Source organism: Thamnophis sirtalis, unplaced genomic scaffold (assembly GCF_051295495.1).
Source record: "Thamnophis sirtalis isolate CommonGarterSnake01/CBP01778 unplaced genomic scaffold, rThaSir2_p1.2 scaffold_4, whole genome shotgun sequence".
Lineage (NCBI taxonomy): Eukaryota > Metazoa > Chordata > Lepidosauria > Squamata > Natricidae > Thamnophis > Thamnophis sirtalis.
The window spans coordinates 124,198,005-124,215,425 of record NW_028261384.1 but is presented as its reverse complement, the minus strand read 5'-3'; the positions used below and the strand labels follow the sequence as shown (position 1 = coordinate 124,215,425).

Below are 17,421 nucleotides of genomic sequence, written 5' to 3'. Positions count from 1 at the left end.
CACTTATAAGCAGTATCCTGAATAATAGGAAGAAGCCTTCCTATAACCTTCCTGGCTGTCCTTACCACTCTCTGTATGTATTTTCTGGCTGAGGCACTACCACCAAACCAAACAGTGATGAAGATATTGTTAAAATGATCTCAATCGTCTCTCTGTAAAAAGTGACCAGGACAGAAGGAGAAAGCTGTGCTCTCCTCATCTGACACAGGAAATGCAGGTACTGGTTTGCTTCACTCAGGATGACATGTGGAGAGACCAATTCAGATTGTTAATTGTTTGCACCCACAGATACTTAATGCTATTGATCACCTTTAGAGCTGCATTCTCGATACTGAGTAGAATATGATGTAAAAAGTGCACGTAGAAAAATAGGGACCATTTTGGTGGGAAGGTAACAGTGCTCTGAGCACCTCCATATGCCTTCATGAGTCATGCCACATGACCACGGAGTCTTCAGACAATGCTGGTTCTTTGCCTTAGAAGTAGAGATGAGCACAGCCCCTAGAGATGGAAACAACTAGCACACCTGTCTTTATCTTTATCTATTTATTGGTACCCTCTTTCCAACACATTTTCTTTCTAATATCATTTTTTAAATTTATGGGACAGGGATTATATTCAAAATTTTGGAAACTGAAAGAGTAATAGCAATAGCACTAAGACTTATACTGCTTCATAGTGCTTTACAGTCCTCCAAACAGTTACTGGATTTTAGTATCCTAAAAGCTATGCATGCTCCTTTTTGGCAAAAAAAAACCTGGGTCATTTTTCGCTTGTTTTTGCAAATAAATAAATAAAACAACCCAGGCCCAGGATCACTTTGCAACCCTCTCAAACTCTCTGCATGCTTTATTTTTTTTTTAAAAAAAAATGAGGTGTGCAGAGGTTTGGGAGGATTGCACAGTGCAAAAAAAATTTTTTTTAGTTCACCTCTTCAAAATCTTATTCTCCCCAAAATACGGTGGTTTTAAAGAAAAGCATGGATTGATTGGGATCTCTCACCAGCCTTGTTCTCTTTCTTCTTTTTAAAGTAAAAACATTTCTTTATTTAATTGCGTAATCTCTTGTTCAGGAAATGTAGTCTATTGAATAAAAATAAACTTTAAAAGGATTTTCTTAAAGCAAAAAAATGTAAGAGGTTTATTCTCTGCCAAAACAGCTTCAGGATGGAATAATTTTTAAGAACTTAATTCTATTCAATGTGTAGACTTTTTAGAGCGTTTATTTATGGTTTTCAGATTCCAACCAATGTGCGAGTTGTCCCGCGGAGCAATATCCAAATGAGAAACACTATCAATGTATTCCCAAAATTATCACCTACTTATCCTACAAAGAAGTACTGGGAGAAGTCCTGACTGGCGTTGCTGTTTCTTTTGCTGTCATCACAATTTTGGTGATGGGGACATTCATCTTCCACCAGAACACTCCCATCGTCAAAGCCAACAATTGGGATATCACCTGCACCCTGCTTGTCTCGCTCCTGCTCTGTTTTCTTTGCTCCTTCCTCTTCCTTGGATGTCCAGGGAAAGTCACATGTCTGCTCCGGCAAGCAGTCTTTGGAGTTGTCTTCTCCATTGCAGTGTCTTGTGTGTTAGCCAAAACCATCACTGTGGTTCTGGCCTTCATGGCCACAAAGCCAGGGAACCGCATGAGGTGGTGGGTGGGGAAAAGGCTGTCCGTCTCAGTCATTGTTTTTTGCTCCCTTATTCAAACAAGTATCTGTGCTGCCTGGTGGACCATTTCTCCTCCTTTCCCAGAGTTGGACATGCATTCCCAGCTGGATGAGATCTTAGTGCAGTGCAACGAAGGCTTGGAGATCATGTTATACGTTGTGCTGGGCTACATGTGGCTTTTGGCCCTCATCAGCTTCACAGTGGCCTTCTTTGCCCGGAAGTTGCCCGACACGTTCAATGAAGCCAAGCTCATCACCTTCAGCATGCTGGTCTTCTGCAGTGTTTGGGTGTCCTTTGTGCCCACGTACTTGAGCACCAAGGGGAAATCCATGGTGGCTGTGGAAATCTTCTCTATTTTGGCCTCAAGTGGTGGTTTACTAGCTTGCATTTTCCTGCCCAAGTGCTACATTATCACACTGAGGCCAGAGCTGGATCAGCTAGTTAGGAAAAAGAATGGTGTGATTTCAAGTGCAATATGAATTCATGAATTCATGAACATTGAATTCTATGATGCTATAAAAAGAACATGACAATAATCGGCCAAAAATGTCATTCAGGAATAGTTGTCTTTTCCCATTTTTCAATAGCAATAACATTTAGATTTGTATGTTGCCCAATAGTGCTTTATTGTCTGGGTGGTTTACTATGTAAGCATTCTTTGCATACTGCACCCAAAATCTGCGTCCTTTAATTCTTGGAAGGATGGAAGGCTGAGTCAACTTTGAGTGCCTTCAGGATTGAAGTCAAGGCTTTGGGCAGAGTTTAAAGGAAAATTTACTCTTACTATGCCCTCTGGGTTCTTAATGTAAGAAACTTCACAAATACACAATATCAAGGAGAATCTATATGAAGACTTCTTTGTTCAGTGCTTGGGTTTTCCAGAACTAATTTTGTTTATTGAGTAAGATTTTTTCTCATTCATATTTAGACTTAGACTTAAATTTAGAATAACTTTATTGTCACTTTAAATGTACACTAATCGGCATACATTAAAATGAAATTTCATTCCATACAGCCCTCAAAGGGTCATCTCCTCCAGTATAACTTCATAAACATGATAAATGAATAAGTAAATAAGTAAATAAATAAATGAGCTTTTCCCCTATACCCAAATATATTGTATGACACAGAGAAATAATACAGTCTAGTTTGGATTTATAAATGTACAGGGTGAGAAAAAGAAATCTTGCGAGTTTACTGGACAGATGGCATAGGGAACAAAGCTGTTACAGAATCAAGTAGTCCTGGTAGAAATACTTCAAAACCTCCTCCCAGAGGGAAGCAACAAAACAGTCCATAAAGTGGGTGTGTGGGGTCTCTAACAATGCACATAGCACTTATAAGCAGTATCCTGAATAACAGGAAGTGGCCTTCCTATAACCTTTCTGGCTGTCCTTACCACTCTCTATATGGACTTTCTGACTAAGGCACTACCACCAAAGCAAACAGTGATGAAGAGATTGTTTGTTAAAATGATCTCAATCTTCTCTCTGGAAAAAGTGACCAGGACAGAAGGACAAAGATCTGCTCTCCTCATCTGACACAGGAATGCAGGTGTTGGTTTGCTTCACTCAGGATGACATGTGGAGAGACCAATTCAGATTGTTAATTGTCTGCACCCCCGGATACTTAATGCTATTGATCACCATTAGAGCTGCATTCTGGATACTGAGTAGAATATGACATAAAAAGTGCAAGTAGAAAAATAGGGACCATTTTGGTGGGAAGGTAACAGTGCTCTGAGCACCTTCATATGCCTTCATGAGTCATGCCACATGACCACGGAGTCTTTTGACAACGCTGGTTCTTTGCCTTAGAAGCAGAGATGAGCACAGCCCCTAGAGCTGGAAACAATTAGCATGCATGTGTGTGGGGTATTTATGTTTACCAATTTATTGGTACCCTCTTTCCAACACATTTTCTTTTTAATATCATATTTTAAATTTATGGGATGGGGATCATTTTCAAAATTTTGGAAACTGCGAATAATAGCAATAGCACTTAGACTTATATACTGCTTCACAGTGCTTTATTGTCCTCTCTAAGCAGTTTACAGAGTCAGCCTATTGCCCCCAACACTCTGGGTCCTCATTTTACCCACCTCAGAAGGATGAAAGGCTGAGTCAACCTTGAGCCTGGTGAGACCCGAACTGCCGAACAGCTAGCAGCCAGCAGTAGCCTGCAGTACTGAACTCTAACCACTGCACTACTGCAGCTCTTGAATGTTATCCTCTGCTATAAAAGAGGATAAGTTGAGCCAACCAAATTACTTCTGTATTTGTGGAAACATTTTCTGCCCAGGAATTTCAACAAAAAAATGGTTCATTACAAAAGTCTGTGACTAAAAAGCTATTTGATTATTTTCATCTAATTTAGTGTACTGAAAACAAATAAAATATTGAAAAAACTGCTAGACGTCATGATTTGCCACAACATGCAAAATTGTCTTCAAATTTATCAATTTTTTTAATTTTTGGTATTTTTTATATTATGGGTTTTTAACAAAATTTAAAGTCCAAATTACTATTAATTAATTCACATAAGTGCATTTAAGATATAAAATGCTGAAATAACTCTAAAGGTTTTGTCTGAGTTATGTAAAAAAATATAGCACTGTAAATCTGATGGTCAGCAATATATACATAATCTAAGCAAGTTTTAAGTCTGTGCTTCTAATGGTAGAAGGGGTTAATCTTTCCTGAAGAATCCAGTGGGAGGGAGACACAGGGCAGATAGCAGCATCTCCGGTCTGTGCAGGGGGCGTGGCCAGCACTGTGACGTCTCGTGTACAGACAAAAACCTGCTCTCTCCTGCATGCCACACTTGTGCATGAATCATCATCAAGTTCTTGGTTCTAGGCTGTTTACACTTTTTCATTGCAATTCATGTTAGCTCGTCATTCTTCAACCGTTATGTTATTGTTTCGCAAAAGTGTATTAATTGGCCAGACAGTTTCTGTTTCATATGTGGTGAATATACAGTGTTGAAGCAACAGCAGAATATTACAGACTTTGTGAAAAAAATATACTTTGCATATTTGGATTAAAAATTGGAGATCAAGATAAAGTTTGGGTGCCTCATAAAGAGACAGTCCAGGTGCTACTGACTAGTGTAAATGCACAAAGAGGAGCCTCACAAGGAAGAAGAATCGAGATTAGTCGTGACCCGTCAAAACCGCGTTCCACAAAAGCGCGGTCGCCGAAATCGCGTATGTGACGTCATCACAACGCGACGAAAAAGATCGAAAAATTGAAATAAAAATTAAATTACAGCAAGCCAATTCACATAAAGGTAAGGGTTAGGTTAAGGGTTAGGGTTAGGGTTAGGTTAAGGGTTAGGGTTAGGTTTAGAGCGTTAGCGTTACGTTTAGCGTTAGGTTAAGGGTTAGCGTTAGGTTTTTTGTTAGGTTAAGGGTTAGGTTTAGCGTTAGGTTTAGGGTTAGGTTAAGGGTTAGGTTTAGGGTTAGATTTAGGGTTAGGTTTGGGGGGGTTAGGGTAAGGTTTTCGCTTTATTTTTACATTTTTCGATCTTTTTCGTCGCGCTTTGATGACGTCACATACGCGCTTTCGTCGACCGCGATTTTGTCATCCGCAGTTTTGTGGTGGAACCGAGATTAGTATGTGTAGGTGAGCCCATTTCAGTTCAAAAAAGGATTTTAATGAAAATATTATAATAAAACTTTAATTTTATAAGTCTATTTTCATTTATTTTGAGGTATTGCCTTATTTAAAATAGTTACCTAAATTGTCAGGAAACATGATGTCCAATGACAACATAGAGGTCATTTTCGGATTCAGCGCATCAAAAAACATAAAGGTTACGTGGAATAACCAAAACAGCACTCGAAAAATTTTTTTTTTGCAGACCTGTGAAGTGATGTTACTTCAGCTTACAATATTTATGCAATTTTTGGATCATTTTCTTTGCCATCTTATCCCTTATTTTTTATTTTTTTATTTATTATTTATTTATTTATTTATTTATTTATTTGTTTATTTATTCATTTATTTATCAAATTGATAAACCCACCCACCCCGTATGGAGGGCAGCTCTCAGTAATACACAACAAAAAATTAAAACCACAAATAAAAACAATAGATATACAAATATATAAAAGTCATATAAATGGTAAATATAAAAACAGAGCTACAAGTTCTAGGCAAAGAGGGAGGAAAAATAGCCATCCCAGCAATAGAGCCATCTAAGCCCTGGGAGCCCCAGGTTTGATGATATAATCAGTTCTTGAGGGCCTTCAGGAATAAAACAGGATGGGTCATCTAATTTTAAGGACAAAGAATGTTCCATAAGCAGGGAAACACAAACAGAGAAGTTAAATTCCATGGAAACCACTGAGCGCATGTCCTTATATGACAGTCCCTACAGGATGTATTCTCTGGCAGATCTAATGAGGTGACCTGATATAATCAGGGAGACACACTCCATAAAATAACCGGGGCCCATCTCGTTAAGGGCTTTATAGATCAAAACCAGCACCTTGAATTGAACTGGTAATCAATGCAGCTCAAAGAGCAGAAGTATAGCATGGGCTGTTTTAGCTGTGAAAGTGCTGTTGAATTCTTTACCAGGTGAAGCTTCCACATTGAAGGGCAGCCCCATGTGGAATGCGTTGCAGTAATCCAATATGGAGGTGACTTGGGCATGAGTAGCTATGATCAGGGCCTACCAATGCAGAAATAAGTTGTACAAAGGATCTCCTAGCCATAGCTGCCATCTGCTCATTTAGCAGCAGTTATTTGAAAGACCTCCAGGTTGGATGAATCTGGGGCCATGTAACTCCATCCAGTGCTAAGATGTCAAACTGTGCAACCAGTGGGTCCCCGAATTCAGTGTCATTTCCAGACTTCAGCTGGTATCACATAGGAATGACCAAGATCCAAGCTGAAGAACAAATCACAGTTAATAAGGGCAACAGAGAGAGACATATTTACTCATTCAGGTGATCGGTTGCCGATATTTTTACTACAGTTTGGGTGTGCTCCCACATAACCATATGAACAAAATGCTTCTGTCCTTGCCTCCTGCCATCACTACTACCAGTTCGCCAGATCCGGGCCGAACCTGCAGCAACCCACCTCTACAAGTTAAAATACAAAGTTGTCACTCAGTCTTGATGCAAACATCTCCATTGTGGAAAGAATTCATAAATATTATAACTGTTAGAAATTTTTTACAGGGATTCACATGTTAACTAACGCAGCTGTCCAAAACAGGTGCTAAGTTAACAGTGTCAAAGATCGTTTAAATTCACAGAAAACATAATATAATTCATTAAACACTTTTTTCAAATTATAAATTAGATACATAAGCAAACACACTAAACTCAATTAACATTAAAACATAATTATAATGCTCACAGTTGAAAGGTAGAGACCCAATCCATAACACTTGATTAGAGTGGAGACCCAATCCATAACACTTGATTTAACCAACGTGGGTCGACATGTAAAGGCAGCCACGCCCCTCAAGTCTCACCCTAGAATCCTTGATTGGAAATAAATAATTCTCCTTTCCTCACTACTATCCACATTTCATTTTTATCTATTTTTTTTAATGTTATTAATTTTTCTTTTCTGCACATGCAGTCTGTGATCCTTGAGTAGAATAATGTTGATGTCCATAATTCAGGGAGAAAATAAAGTCTATGTCAGAGTTTGAAGCAGGAATCACATCCAGAAAGCGCAAACAGGTAACTGATTCAGCAGGATTCATTAACGTCTCTTTATATATAATATAACATATGAAGTCAATATACAATATCAAAAGCAGGTTTTCCAATGTGGTAGTATAAACAAGCAAACACAGGCAGAGGAGAGAACAGTTTCAGTTTCAGTTCAGAGCAGCACACTAGTTTAGAGCTCAGCACAGACTCAGAGCTTTAGTACAGAACAACTGAGGGCTCCTTGCTGTCTCTTTATGGCTCACACAACAAATAACGCTTCAGTTTCCAAACAGCCCTCATTGGCTGACCAGTTGCCATGTCTATTCATTGACTGACCTTATACCATGTCTCTGCCAGTCATAAACTCTCATACACACTGACAGTCTAGACTTAAGGGGATTTGTTGATTTAATACAAGTTTGAAATCCTACCATCACTCCTCCAGGTGCACCAAGCTAACATGAAGGACACACAAAAGTGCATCGTCTATAGAGCGGTTCTTCCGATAGGCAAGTTGAAATGAGTCAAATGTAGGGTGAAGGCCTGAAACAATATACCGTATTTTTCAGAGTATGACACACCCTTTTTCCTGCAAAAAAACCCTTTTTTAATTTGCCTCTTCAAAACCTTGGTGTGTCTTATACTCCGAAAAATATGGTAGTCCATTACCAAACACTCAAATGTTTAATCATAAGAGAAGTGAGTGTGACTGGATGGTAATAATAAAGGCATGTGATTATAGTTTTATAGGGGGCACTGGTACAGCATGTACCATGTCTTAAAACATTTCAGCAAAGTGGAGGGGCAGAAAAGATATGCATTTAACTAAATTGGGAGACTGGGAGATGAGAAGGGAGAATTTATCTGGCTACTAATCAATCTCTTCCTCTATTAATCAGCATTGCTTTCCTTGGATTGAGAAAGCAGGAATAAAAATCTGTTATGATCCCAAGATCAGTTCTTTCTCCCCTGATGAGGAGCTGTCAAGAGATGGGTCACATAATTTCTTCAACTGGAAAAATATTTGAATAGCTTTGGGAAAGGGAATTGCCTACCTCCCTAAAGTAAATAAACTTGTTTTTGGGCATGCACAGAACCTAGGAAGACGGTGCAGTTTAAGTTTACCATTAGAAACAACTCCATGAGGCTCAGTAGGTGGCACTATGAATCACTCAGATGATAATTATTGTAATCTACAACTTTAGATATGCATAAAACCATTAGAGAGTCTATTTCATTGTCCCAGGTAAAGTGTGATGAAAAAGATGTGGCTGCACTCCTATGAATGGAGCCAAATTACTTTGGCATTCAACATACTTTGCCATGGATTTCTACTCTCTTTTTTTGTCCTCCAAGCTTCTTTCAACAAGACCTTGAACCCCATTTGCAGTAAGAAACTACGTTTTCGGCTTAGTTTCCCTGCTCACTTCAGTGATGTAGTCATTGGAGAATTTGTATCTACTGTATATTCTGAATTGTCTTTACTGAACTTTATGGAATTTCCAGAAGGATCTTTGAGAGGAAGGCAAGTACTCCTTTGAAAGAAAATGATGTGCCCTTCAAGGGTTGGTTTTTTTTTTAAGGGGATTGTATTCAAGATATAAGGGACACAGAGGCTCAGTGACTAAGAAACTTAGCTTGTCAATCAGAAAGTTCAGCAGTTCAGCGGTTCAAATCCCTAAAGCTGTGTAGCGGAGTGAGCTCCCATTATTTGTCCCAGCTTCTGCCAACCTAGCAGTTTGAAAGCATGTAAAAGTGCAGGTGGAAAAATAGAAACTACCTTTTGTAGGAAGGTAACAGTATTGTGTGCGCCATCGGCATTTAGTCATGCCGGGCACATGACCACGGAGACGTCTTCGGATTCTTTGGCTTAGAAACGGAGATGAGCATCACCCACTAGATTCGGGAACGACTAGCACATATGTACGAGGGGAACACCTACCTTTGCTATTCAAGATATTCTGATTACATTTTTTTCCACTTTAGATGAGAATTAAAGCTGGTTTTAGCATGGTTTTTATTTATTCATTTGTCTTGGTTAATGATGTTTCAGGTGCTCGAATATAGCGATTGAATGTAGCCTTATAGACATGGTTTTGCATGTGGCTGTTGTTATTCATGAATTAATCTCTTCGTGAGAAGATTTGGTTTTAATTATATTGTTCCTCTATTTTTTTATTTAGTATACAAAAAGAAAAAGAAACCGCATCAAAACTATTCTGCGTGAATATTTTAATAAAAGTTGTAAGTCCTCTACATCTATGATTCCCATACTATATAATGACACTGTTTCGATTTTTTCACTTATTCCTTATTTGCAAACACTTCTAATACCAAGACTTTTATTTTATAACTATTGTAGTTACTTGAGTTTTCTACTTATCGTGCAGTGAGTCTCCTTGGTACTTTAAGACACACAAAGAAGGGACAGATTTAAATACATGAATGTGTAAAAATGATATATCTTAAGCAGGGATTGGCTGCTGCTGACATTGCTGCCAGTTCCCTTTGCACATGCTTCATACACTGTTGGCTGTAAATTGTTCTGCGCATGCACAGAACATGAAAACATGACTAAAAAACAAGCCGGCAGGGGCAACTGGGAACCGATTCAGGGACATGGCCAGCAAGTTGTCCCTACCAGTTTGGCAAGTATATCTTAAGTATTTGGATTGTCATTAATAGATGGCACAATCCATCAGTTTCTGCCCTCCAGTTGCATTGTTGCCCTACATACATGAAACAATCCTTGCAATTGCATTAAACTTCTGTTTTAAGCTTCTCAAATATGATGCACAAATGCTGTCAGATCCTCAAGTGAGATTCAGACCCTCCAATTCAGTTCCAAATTCCACTGCAACTGCCATAAATGTGAATCAGTTGCCAGGCACCCAAATATAAATCACGTGACCAAGGGGATGTGCTAATGGTTCTAAGTGTGCTGGATGGTCATAAATAACTTTTTTCAGTGCCGTTGTAACTTTGAATGGTCTGTTGTAGGCTGAGGACTTCCTGTACTCATTCAAGCAGACAAATACATCATTTTAGGTGTGGAGAAAAACATTAATATTGTAGAACTAAATGAAATTCTTATTACAGGGCATTGCCTAAAAACGTACAGCATGTCCTAGCCTTCAATTTTGCCATTCAGGAGATCAACATGAATGAGGATTTGTTACCCAACATCACCTTGGTCTCCAAGATACATGAGAATGGTTTTCAGGCAATGAAAGCCTCTCAGAACCTTTTGGATCTCTTCTTTCTTGAAAGCTGGTGTCCCTTCAATTACAGAAAGGGAAAGGACCAAAACATCATGGCTGTCATTGGTGATCTTCCTTCCCAGAACACCATCCAGATAGCCAACATCTTAAATGCCTACAAAATTCCACAGGTAAGGATCTGGGCTCACATAAATGCTCAAGCAGGAAGAGGAAAAGGTGGTAGTTTTAAAAAAACTATAGGAGGACCAAAATTGGGGGTAATCTCTAAAAAGCAGATCAAGTTTTTATTTGTTTATTTTGTCAGAGAAATGAAATGCATCTATTACTATTGCAACCGGAGTAATTCTTAATAAGAGCAAATATTTCCAATCCTTAATGAATAAGCCTCCTCTTGTTTTACCCATTCCTATCTGTTGTCTATTTCTGCTTAGCACAATGAAAAACTAAGATGACTTTTGTCTAAGAAGTCATGAATGGAATACTAATGGTGGTTTTATAGCAAAAGCTATAAGGAAAGACTTGTTGATTTCCAGATTTAACATTTAACATCAGGATTTTTTATTGAAATAAAGTCCAAAAGAAATGTACTTCCTTCCTTCTTGTTGACATATCTGCCAAAACTGTACATTGTCTAAAAGCACATCATTATTATTCCCACCCTGCAGCTCAGTTTTGGCACTTTTGACCTGGCATTGAGTGATAAACAGCAGTTTCCTTCTTTCTTTTGGATGACTCCAAATGAAAACCTCCAGTATGCTGGGATTATTCAGCTCCTGAAATATTTTGGATGGAATTGGATTGATCTTCTCATTCCAGAAGACACCACTGGAGAGAGATTTCTCAGAATCCTGAGACCAAAATTCATCCAGAGTGACATTTGCATTTCTTTAATTCAATTTGTTCCAAGAATGATGACTTATAACCCCAGTGTCATACGGAAGAGTAATCTAAATAACATAGGACATCTCCTGTGGTATAGTAAAACCAACGTAAAACTTGTTTATGGGGACATGGAATCTATGGAAGGTTTACGAATGCTTCTTGAAGGCTATGAAATTGGTAGCAGGTGCCCAATAGAGAGGATTTGGATCATAAGTGCTCTCTGGGATGTCACATCTGTCTTTCAGTCAAAGACATTCACCATGTTGTCCTTCAATGGCAGCTTGTCTTTTGCCCTACACACAAATAGGGTACCAGGCTTTCAAGAGTACCTGAAGAACCTAAATCCATATCACTCTAAAGTCCCTTTGCTACCTATGTTCTGGAGTGCCGCATTTATCTGTTCATTTCCAATAAGCAGCATACTTGCACCAGGCCAAAGAAGATGCACTGGGAAAGAGGATTTGGGGAGTCTCCCTGGAACTGTCTTTGAAATGGAGATGTCTGGCCAGAGCTACAGTATTTACAATGCTGTGTATGCTGTAGCACATGGTCTCCATGCTATATATTCATCCAGAGCCAAGCAGAAGACAAGAGGCAATGAAGAGAAGTGGAATTTTCTGAAAGTCCAACCTTGGCAGGTGAGTTACATTGCCTTTCAATGGGAACGTATCCATAATAGCATAGTTATTTTAATATTTACAAAATTCATTAAGTATACTTTTATGAATGAAGATGAATATACATCTCCCAGGATAATGATGAGAGATTGAATCTGGGTCGGTCAATGGCACAAGAGATTTATTCATCCGAGCTTCCAGACGCATGCTAGAGCCCATCTTCAGAATATTTCCCTCTACTGAAATATATGCTTTGGGCTGTTTATTTTATTCTTTCTATATTTTTTTATTTTTTTAAGAATTCAAAACATAAAAATTCAATATCTTAATTTTAAGTTCTGTTCCTGATATGTTTTTCATGGTTCTGTTTTTGATAGGTTGGATTGTTTTTTTTTCCTTTTGTGTAAAGCCAGATGCAAAAAAAGAATTAAACAGTGTTCTTTCTCTCTGATGCTCATCATCTTCTTGCCATTTTCTCCCACTGGTGGACCAATTGTTTCCTTGACTTTTTTCTTATTTTTTACATGTTGAAAGAAGGGTTTTGTTTCTCACAAGATTTTGAGCCTTAGTTTTCCTGATTTCATATTTGCAGCCTTGGGTTATTTGTTGATATTCTGCCTTAATTGGGTGCCCCGCTTTCCACCTTTTATATTTGTTCTTTTTGTCTTTCAAATTTATAATTTTAGTTGTATAGAGGCTTCATGGTAATCTCTGAAAATGCTTATTCCTTGTGGAAATTTAGATTTTTATTTCAGATATTATGTTAGATATATGGAAGTAATCTTTTCCCAGAGGCGTTCTCTTTCCTTTCCAATCTTCAATCCCAAAAAACTCTCAAATCCAATAAAAGACTCCAATTTTGCAACATTTTGAAGTTGAGTAGCAGAAGAAAAATTCACCAAAGTAGACAGAAGGAAGAATTTTGCAAAATAATAATAATAATTGATGAAATGAAAGGCAAGGGTAGGATAGAATGACAAAACTTGTCTTTCTCTGAGATATGTTTGGTGTAGGCATTTTCTGTCCCATGCCTGAAGAAAATTTGATTTAATATATCAAGGTCATCATTTAACTTCTTAATCGTGTTTTCTGGAATAGAACTCGAATAAATATGTTTTCCTGTGATATCCATTATATATAAGGGGCTTGCCACAAAGAAGAGGGAGTCAAGATGTACTCCAAAACACTTGAAAGCAGGACAAGAAGCAATGGATGGAAAATAATCAAGGAGAAAACCAATCTAGAACTAAGGAGAAATTTCTTGATAGTTAAAACAATTAATCAGTAGAATGACTTGCTTCCAGAAGTTGTGGGTGTGCTAACTCTGGATGATTTTAAGAAGAGATTGGATAACTATTTTTCTGAAATGGTACAAGGTTTCCCGGTGGAGCAGGGAGTTGGACAAGAAGAGATGAAAATATCCAAGTTCCCTTCCAAATCTTTTATTCTATTATTGTGTTATATTTCTTGGCAATTGTTTTTATCCATCATGAAGTACAAATAAGAAATATATGTACAAATATATCTATTAGTAATACTTAAACATAAAAATATGAATATAGTCCTGCAAAACAGAATTATGCCGTTGGAACATTAAAAAATACTTTCAACTCAAATGTTTGATTGTTCATTAAAAACTGGTTGAGCACCATTTGATGAATCCCATATTGTATTGCCTGCTATGGACACCAATTTCTCATTTGTCTCTCTTATCTTTTAGCTTCGTTTATTTCTGAAAAACCTCCATTTCAACAATAGTGTTGGGGAAGAAATAGCTTTCAATGAGAATGGAAACCTGGCAGCAGCATACGATATCATCAACTTGATTACTTTCCCCAATCGATCCTTTCAGAAGGTCCAAGTTGGACATATTGAACCTCTGAGTTCTCAAAAGGAAGACTTCGCCATAAATACATCTGTCATTGTATGGAACCCCAAATTTAAGAAGGTGAGTTAAACAAACCAAATAAAACATGGGGATATTTTTTCAAATTTCTACAATTTTAAACCAGTAATCTTAGAGTAGTTCCAAGATCATTTGATATCTTCTGAATGTTGTTAGAACACTCTTGTATTATGGAAAAATGTACATTACACTTTCAGATTGTAGGGAAAGGGAGCTCTGATCACTGGGGTTTTGGACCCTTTGAGTTCAGGGGCTTCATGAGAGCTTAGTGAAGTGGAAGATTCGTCTTTTGCAAGGTAACACTGAATGGATGATTTACCCTTCTCCTTTAAAAAATATGAAAAATAACACTTAATCCTATTGGGTGAAGGGTCTGACAGCTCACTATAAAAGGGCTGTTGTCAGACTCAACCTTCGCTGGATTGTTCTCACTTGTTGTACTTAATAAAGAGCTGTTGTTACCATTAACCCTGTTTGTGCCTATCCATTACCCAATCTAACAAGATAGATAGATAGATAGATAGATAGATAGATAGATGGATGGATGGATGGATGGATGGATGGATGGATGGATGGATGGATGGATGGATGGATGGATGGATGGATGGATGGATGGATGGACAGACAGACGGATGGTTGATAGATAAACAGTCAGACCGACAGATAGACAGACTTTCCCACTGATGAGTACTCTGTAGTTTGAATCAGCTGAATCAATGAAAATTGGGATACCACCCTTGAGTGGCAACATAACAGAGGAATAATTGGAAAAGGATACCAAATGCTAAACAGGAATATTTTGGCTGTCAGCTCAGCAAGTTTCAACATTCTTTCCCATACATCACAAATTTATTTTGGATTTTCTTATTACTATTCAAATTTAAAACAGCTCATTAAGGTCATGAGAAACATACTCTTTAATGGTCCTCTTTAGGACATCTCAAGTTTCTTTATGTAATGTGAAGAGATGTCCGGATTTGGATCTGTCTTCAAATTTTCAATAGCAGTTCAAAGACTTTTCAGATTTTAAATGCTCCTCTGACTAAGTCTAGCAATTGGTCCTAGGAATTCCAAATTTTGCATTATTAGAAATTACAAGAAACTGTGGTGGGCGGGGTTAGATTTATTTAAAGACTGTGATTGCTGACTGATTGATTCAAAGCTTGATTCTAATCCATTTTAATGTCTTCCTCTGGCCATTCTCATTAGACACCACCTTCTGCCACCTGTGTAGAAAGCTGCCATCCTGGGTACAGGAAATTGATTGAGGAGGGAAAACAGGTTTGCTGCTATGACTGTGTCAAGTGTTCAGAGGGAAGCATTTCCACCATGATTGGTAAGAAAAAAGAGATCTGTGTTTCTTTAAAAATACATTTTGTTTTAACCAAGTTTGGGTTCTTGAATATACCATATTTTTCAGAGCATAATACACACCATTTCCCCCCCAAAAGGTGGGTGAAAATCTGGGTGCATCTTATACTGTGAATACAGGGTTTTTGGCCTCCAGAAACCCCACGCCCCTTCACAAAAATGGATGTGCAGAGCATTTGGGAGGCTTGCAAAATGCTCCTGGGGACTGGGGAGGGCAAACAGGAGGGAAATGTGGACTGGTCTTTGCTCATTTCCCCCCCCCCCCCAGGCCCCAGGAGCACTCTGCAAGCCTCCTAAAAGCTATGCATGCTCCTTTTTTGGCAAAAAGGGTCATTTTTTTCTTGTTTTTGCCCCCCCCCCAAAAAAAAATGCAGCCCCAGGAGCACTATGCAATCCTCTCAAACTCTCTGCATGCCTTATTTTTTCACAAAAAATGAGGTGTGCAGTGGTTTGGGAGGGCTGCAGAATGCAATATATTTTTTTAGTTCACCTCTTCAAAATCGTATACTCCCAAAAATATGGTGGTTTTAAAGAAAAGCATGGATTGATTGGGATCTCTCACCAGCCTTGTTCTCTTTCTTCTTTTTTAAAAGTAAAAACATTTCTTTATTTAATTGTGTAATCTCTTGATCAGGAAATGTACTGTATTGAATACAAAATAAACTTTAAAAGGATTTTCTTAAAGCAAAACATTTAAGAGGTTTATTGTCTCCCAAAACACCTTCAGGATGGAATAATTTTTAAGAACTTAATTCTATTTAATGCATAGACTTTTTAGAGAGTTTATTTATGGTTTTCAGATTCCAACCAATGTGAGAGGTGCCCCAGAGAGCAATTTCCAAATGAGAAACACCATCAATGTATTCCCAAAATTATCACCTACTTATCCTACAAAGAAGTCCTGGGAGAAGTCCTGACTGGCTTTGCTGTTTCTTTTGCTGTCATCACAATTTTGGTGATGGGGACATTCATCTTCCACCAGAACACTCCCATCGTCAAAGCCAACAATTGGGATATCACCTGCACCCTGCTTGTCTCGCTCCTGCTGTGTTTTCTTTGCTCCTTCCTCTTCCTCGGATGTCCAGGGAAAGTCACATGTCTGCTCCGGCAAGCAGTTTTTGGAGTTGTCTTCTCCATTGCAGTGTCTTGTGTGTTAGCCAAAACCATCACTGTGGTTCTGGCCTTCATGGCCACAAAGCCAGGGAACCGCATGAGGTGGTGGGTGGGGAAAAGGCTGTCCGTCTCAGTCATTGTTTTTTGCTCCCTTATTCAAACAAGCATCTGTGCTGTCTGGTGGACCATTTTTCCTCCTTTCCCAGAGTTGGACATGCATTCCCAACTGGATGAGATCTTAGTGCAATGCAACGAAGGCTCGGAGATCATGTTTTACCTTGTGCTGGGCTACATGTGGCTTCTGGCCCTCATCAGCTTCACAGTGGCCTTCTTTGCCCGGAAGTTGCCCGACACTTTCAATGAAGCCAAGCTCATCACCTTCAGCATGCTGGTCTTCTGCAGTGTTTGGGTGTCCTTTGTGCCCACGTACTTGAGCACCAAGGGGAAATCCATGGTGGCTGTGGAAGTCTTCTCTATCTTGGCTTCAAGTGGTGGTTTACTAGGTTGCATTTTCCTGCCCAAGTGCTACATTATCATACTGAGGCCAGAGCTGAATACGAGAGAGCAGCTAGTTAGGAAAAAGAATGGTGTGATTTCAAGAGCAACATGAATGATGGCTGAATTCTATGATGCTATAAAAAGAACATGAAAATAATTGGCCAAAGAATTTCATTCAGGAATAGTTTTCTTCTCCCATTTTTAATAGCAATAACATTTAGATGTGTATACTGCCCCATAGTGCTTTATAGCATCGTCTGGATAGTTTACTATGTAAACATTATTTTCATACTGCTCCCAAAATCTGGGTCCATCCTTCCAATCTTGGAAGGATGGAAGCCTGAGTCAACCTTGAGTGCCCTCAGGATTGAAGCCAAGGCTTTGGGCAAAGTTTAAAGGCAAATTTGCTCTTACTATGCCCTCTGGGTTCTTAATGTAAGAAACTTCACAAATACACAAT

At 38.5% G+C, this 17,421-nt stretch overlaps 2 protein-coding genes across 2 annotated transcripts; both read left to right on the top strand.

Annotated features, from left to right (window-relative positions):
* Window positions 1–211: 211 nt before the first annotated feature.
* Window positions 212–2,152, top strand: LOC148046372 (vomeronasal type-2 receptor 26-like). Its single transcript, XM_087714705.1, has 2 exons — window positions 212–217; window positions 1,217–2,152. Exons 1-2 carry the CDS (start codon window positions 212–214, stop codon window positions 2,150–2,152), a joined length of 942 nt encoding a protein of 313 aa, XP_087570831.1.
* Window positions 2,153–7,813: 5,661 nt separating this feature from the next.
* Window positions 7,814–17,124, top strand: LOC148046371 (vomeronasal type-2 receptor 26-like). The gene is made up of 7 exons (XM_087714703.1): window positions 7,814–7,862; window positions 8,710–8,878; window positions 10,453–10,744; window positions 11,240–12,094; window positions 13,794–14,021; window positions 15,189–15,315; window positions 16,151–17,124. The coding sequence occupies exons 1-7, from the start codon at window positions 7,814–7,816 to the stop codon at window positions 17,071–17,073; spliced, it is 2,643 nt and encodes an 880-aa protein (XP_087570829.1). The 3' UTR covers window positions 17,074–17,124.
* Window positions 17,125–17,421: the final 297 nt, after the last annotated feature.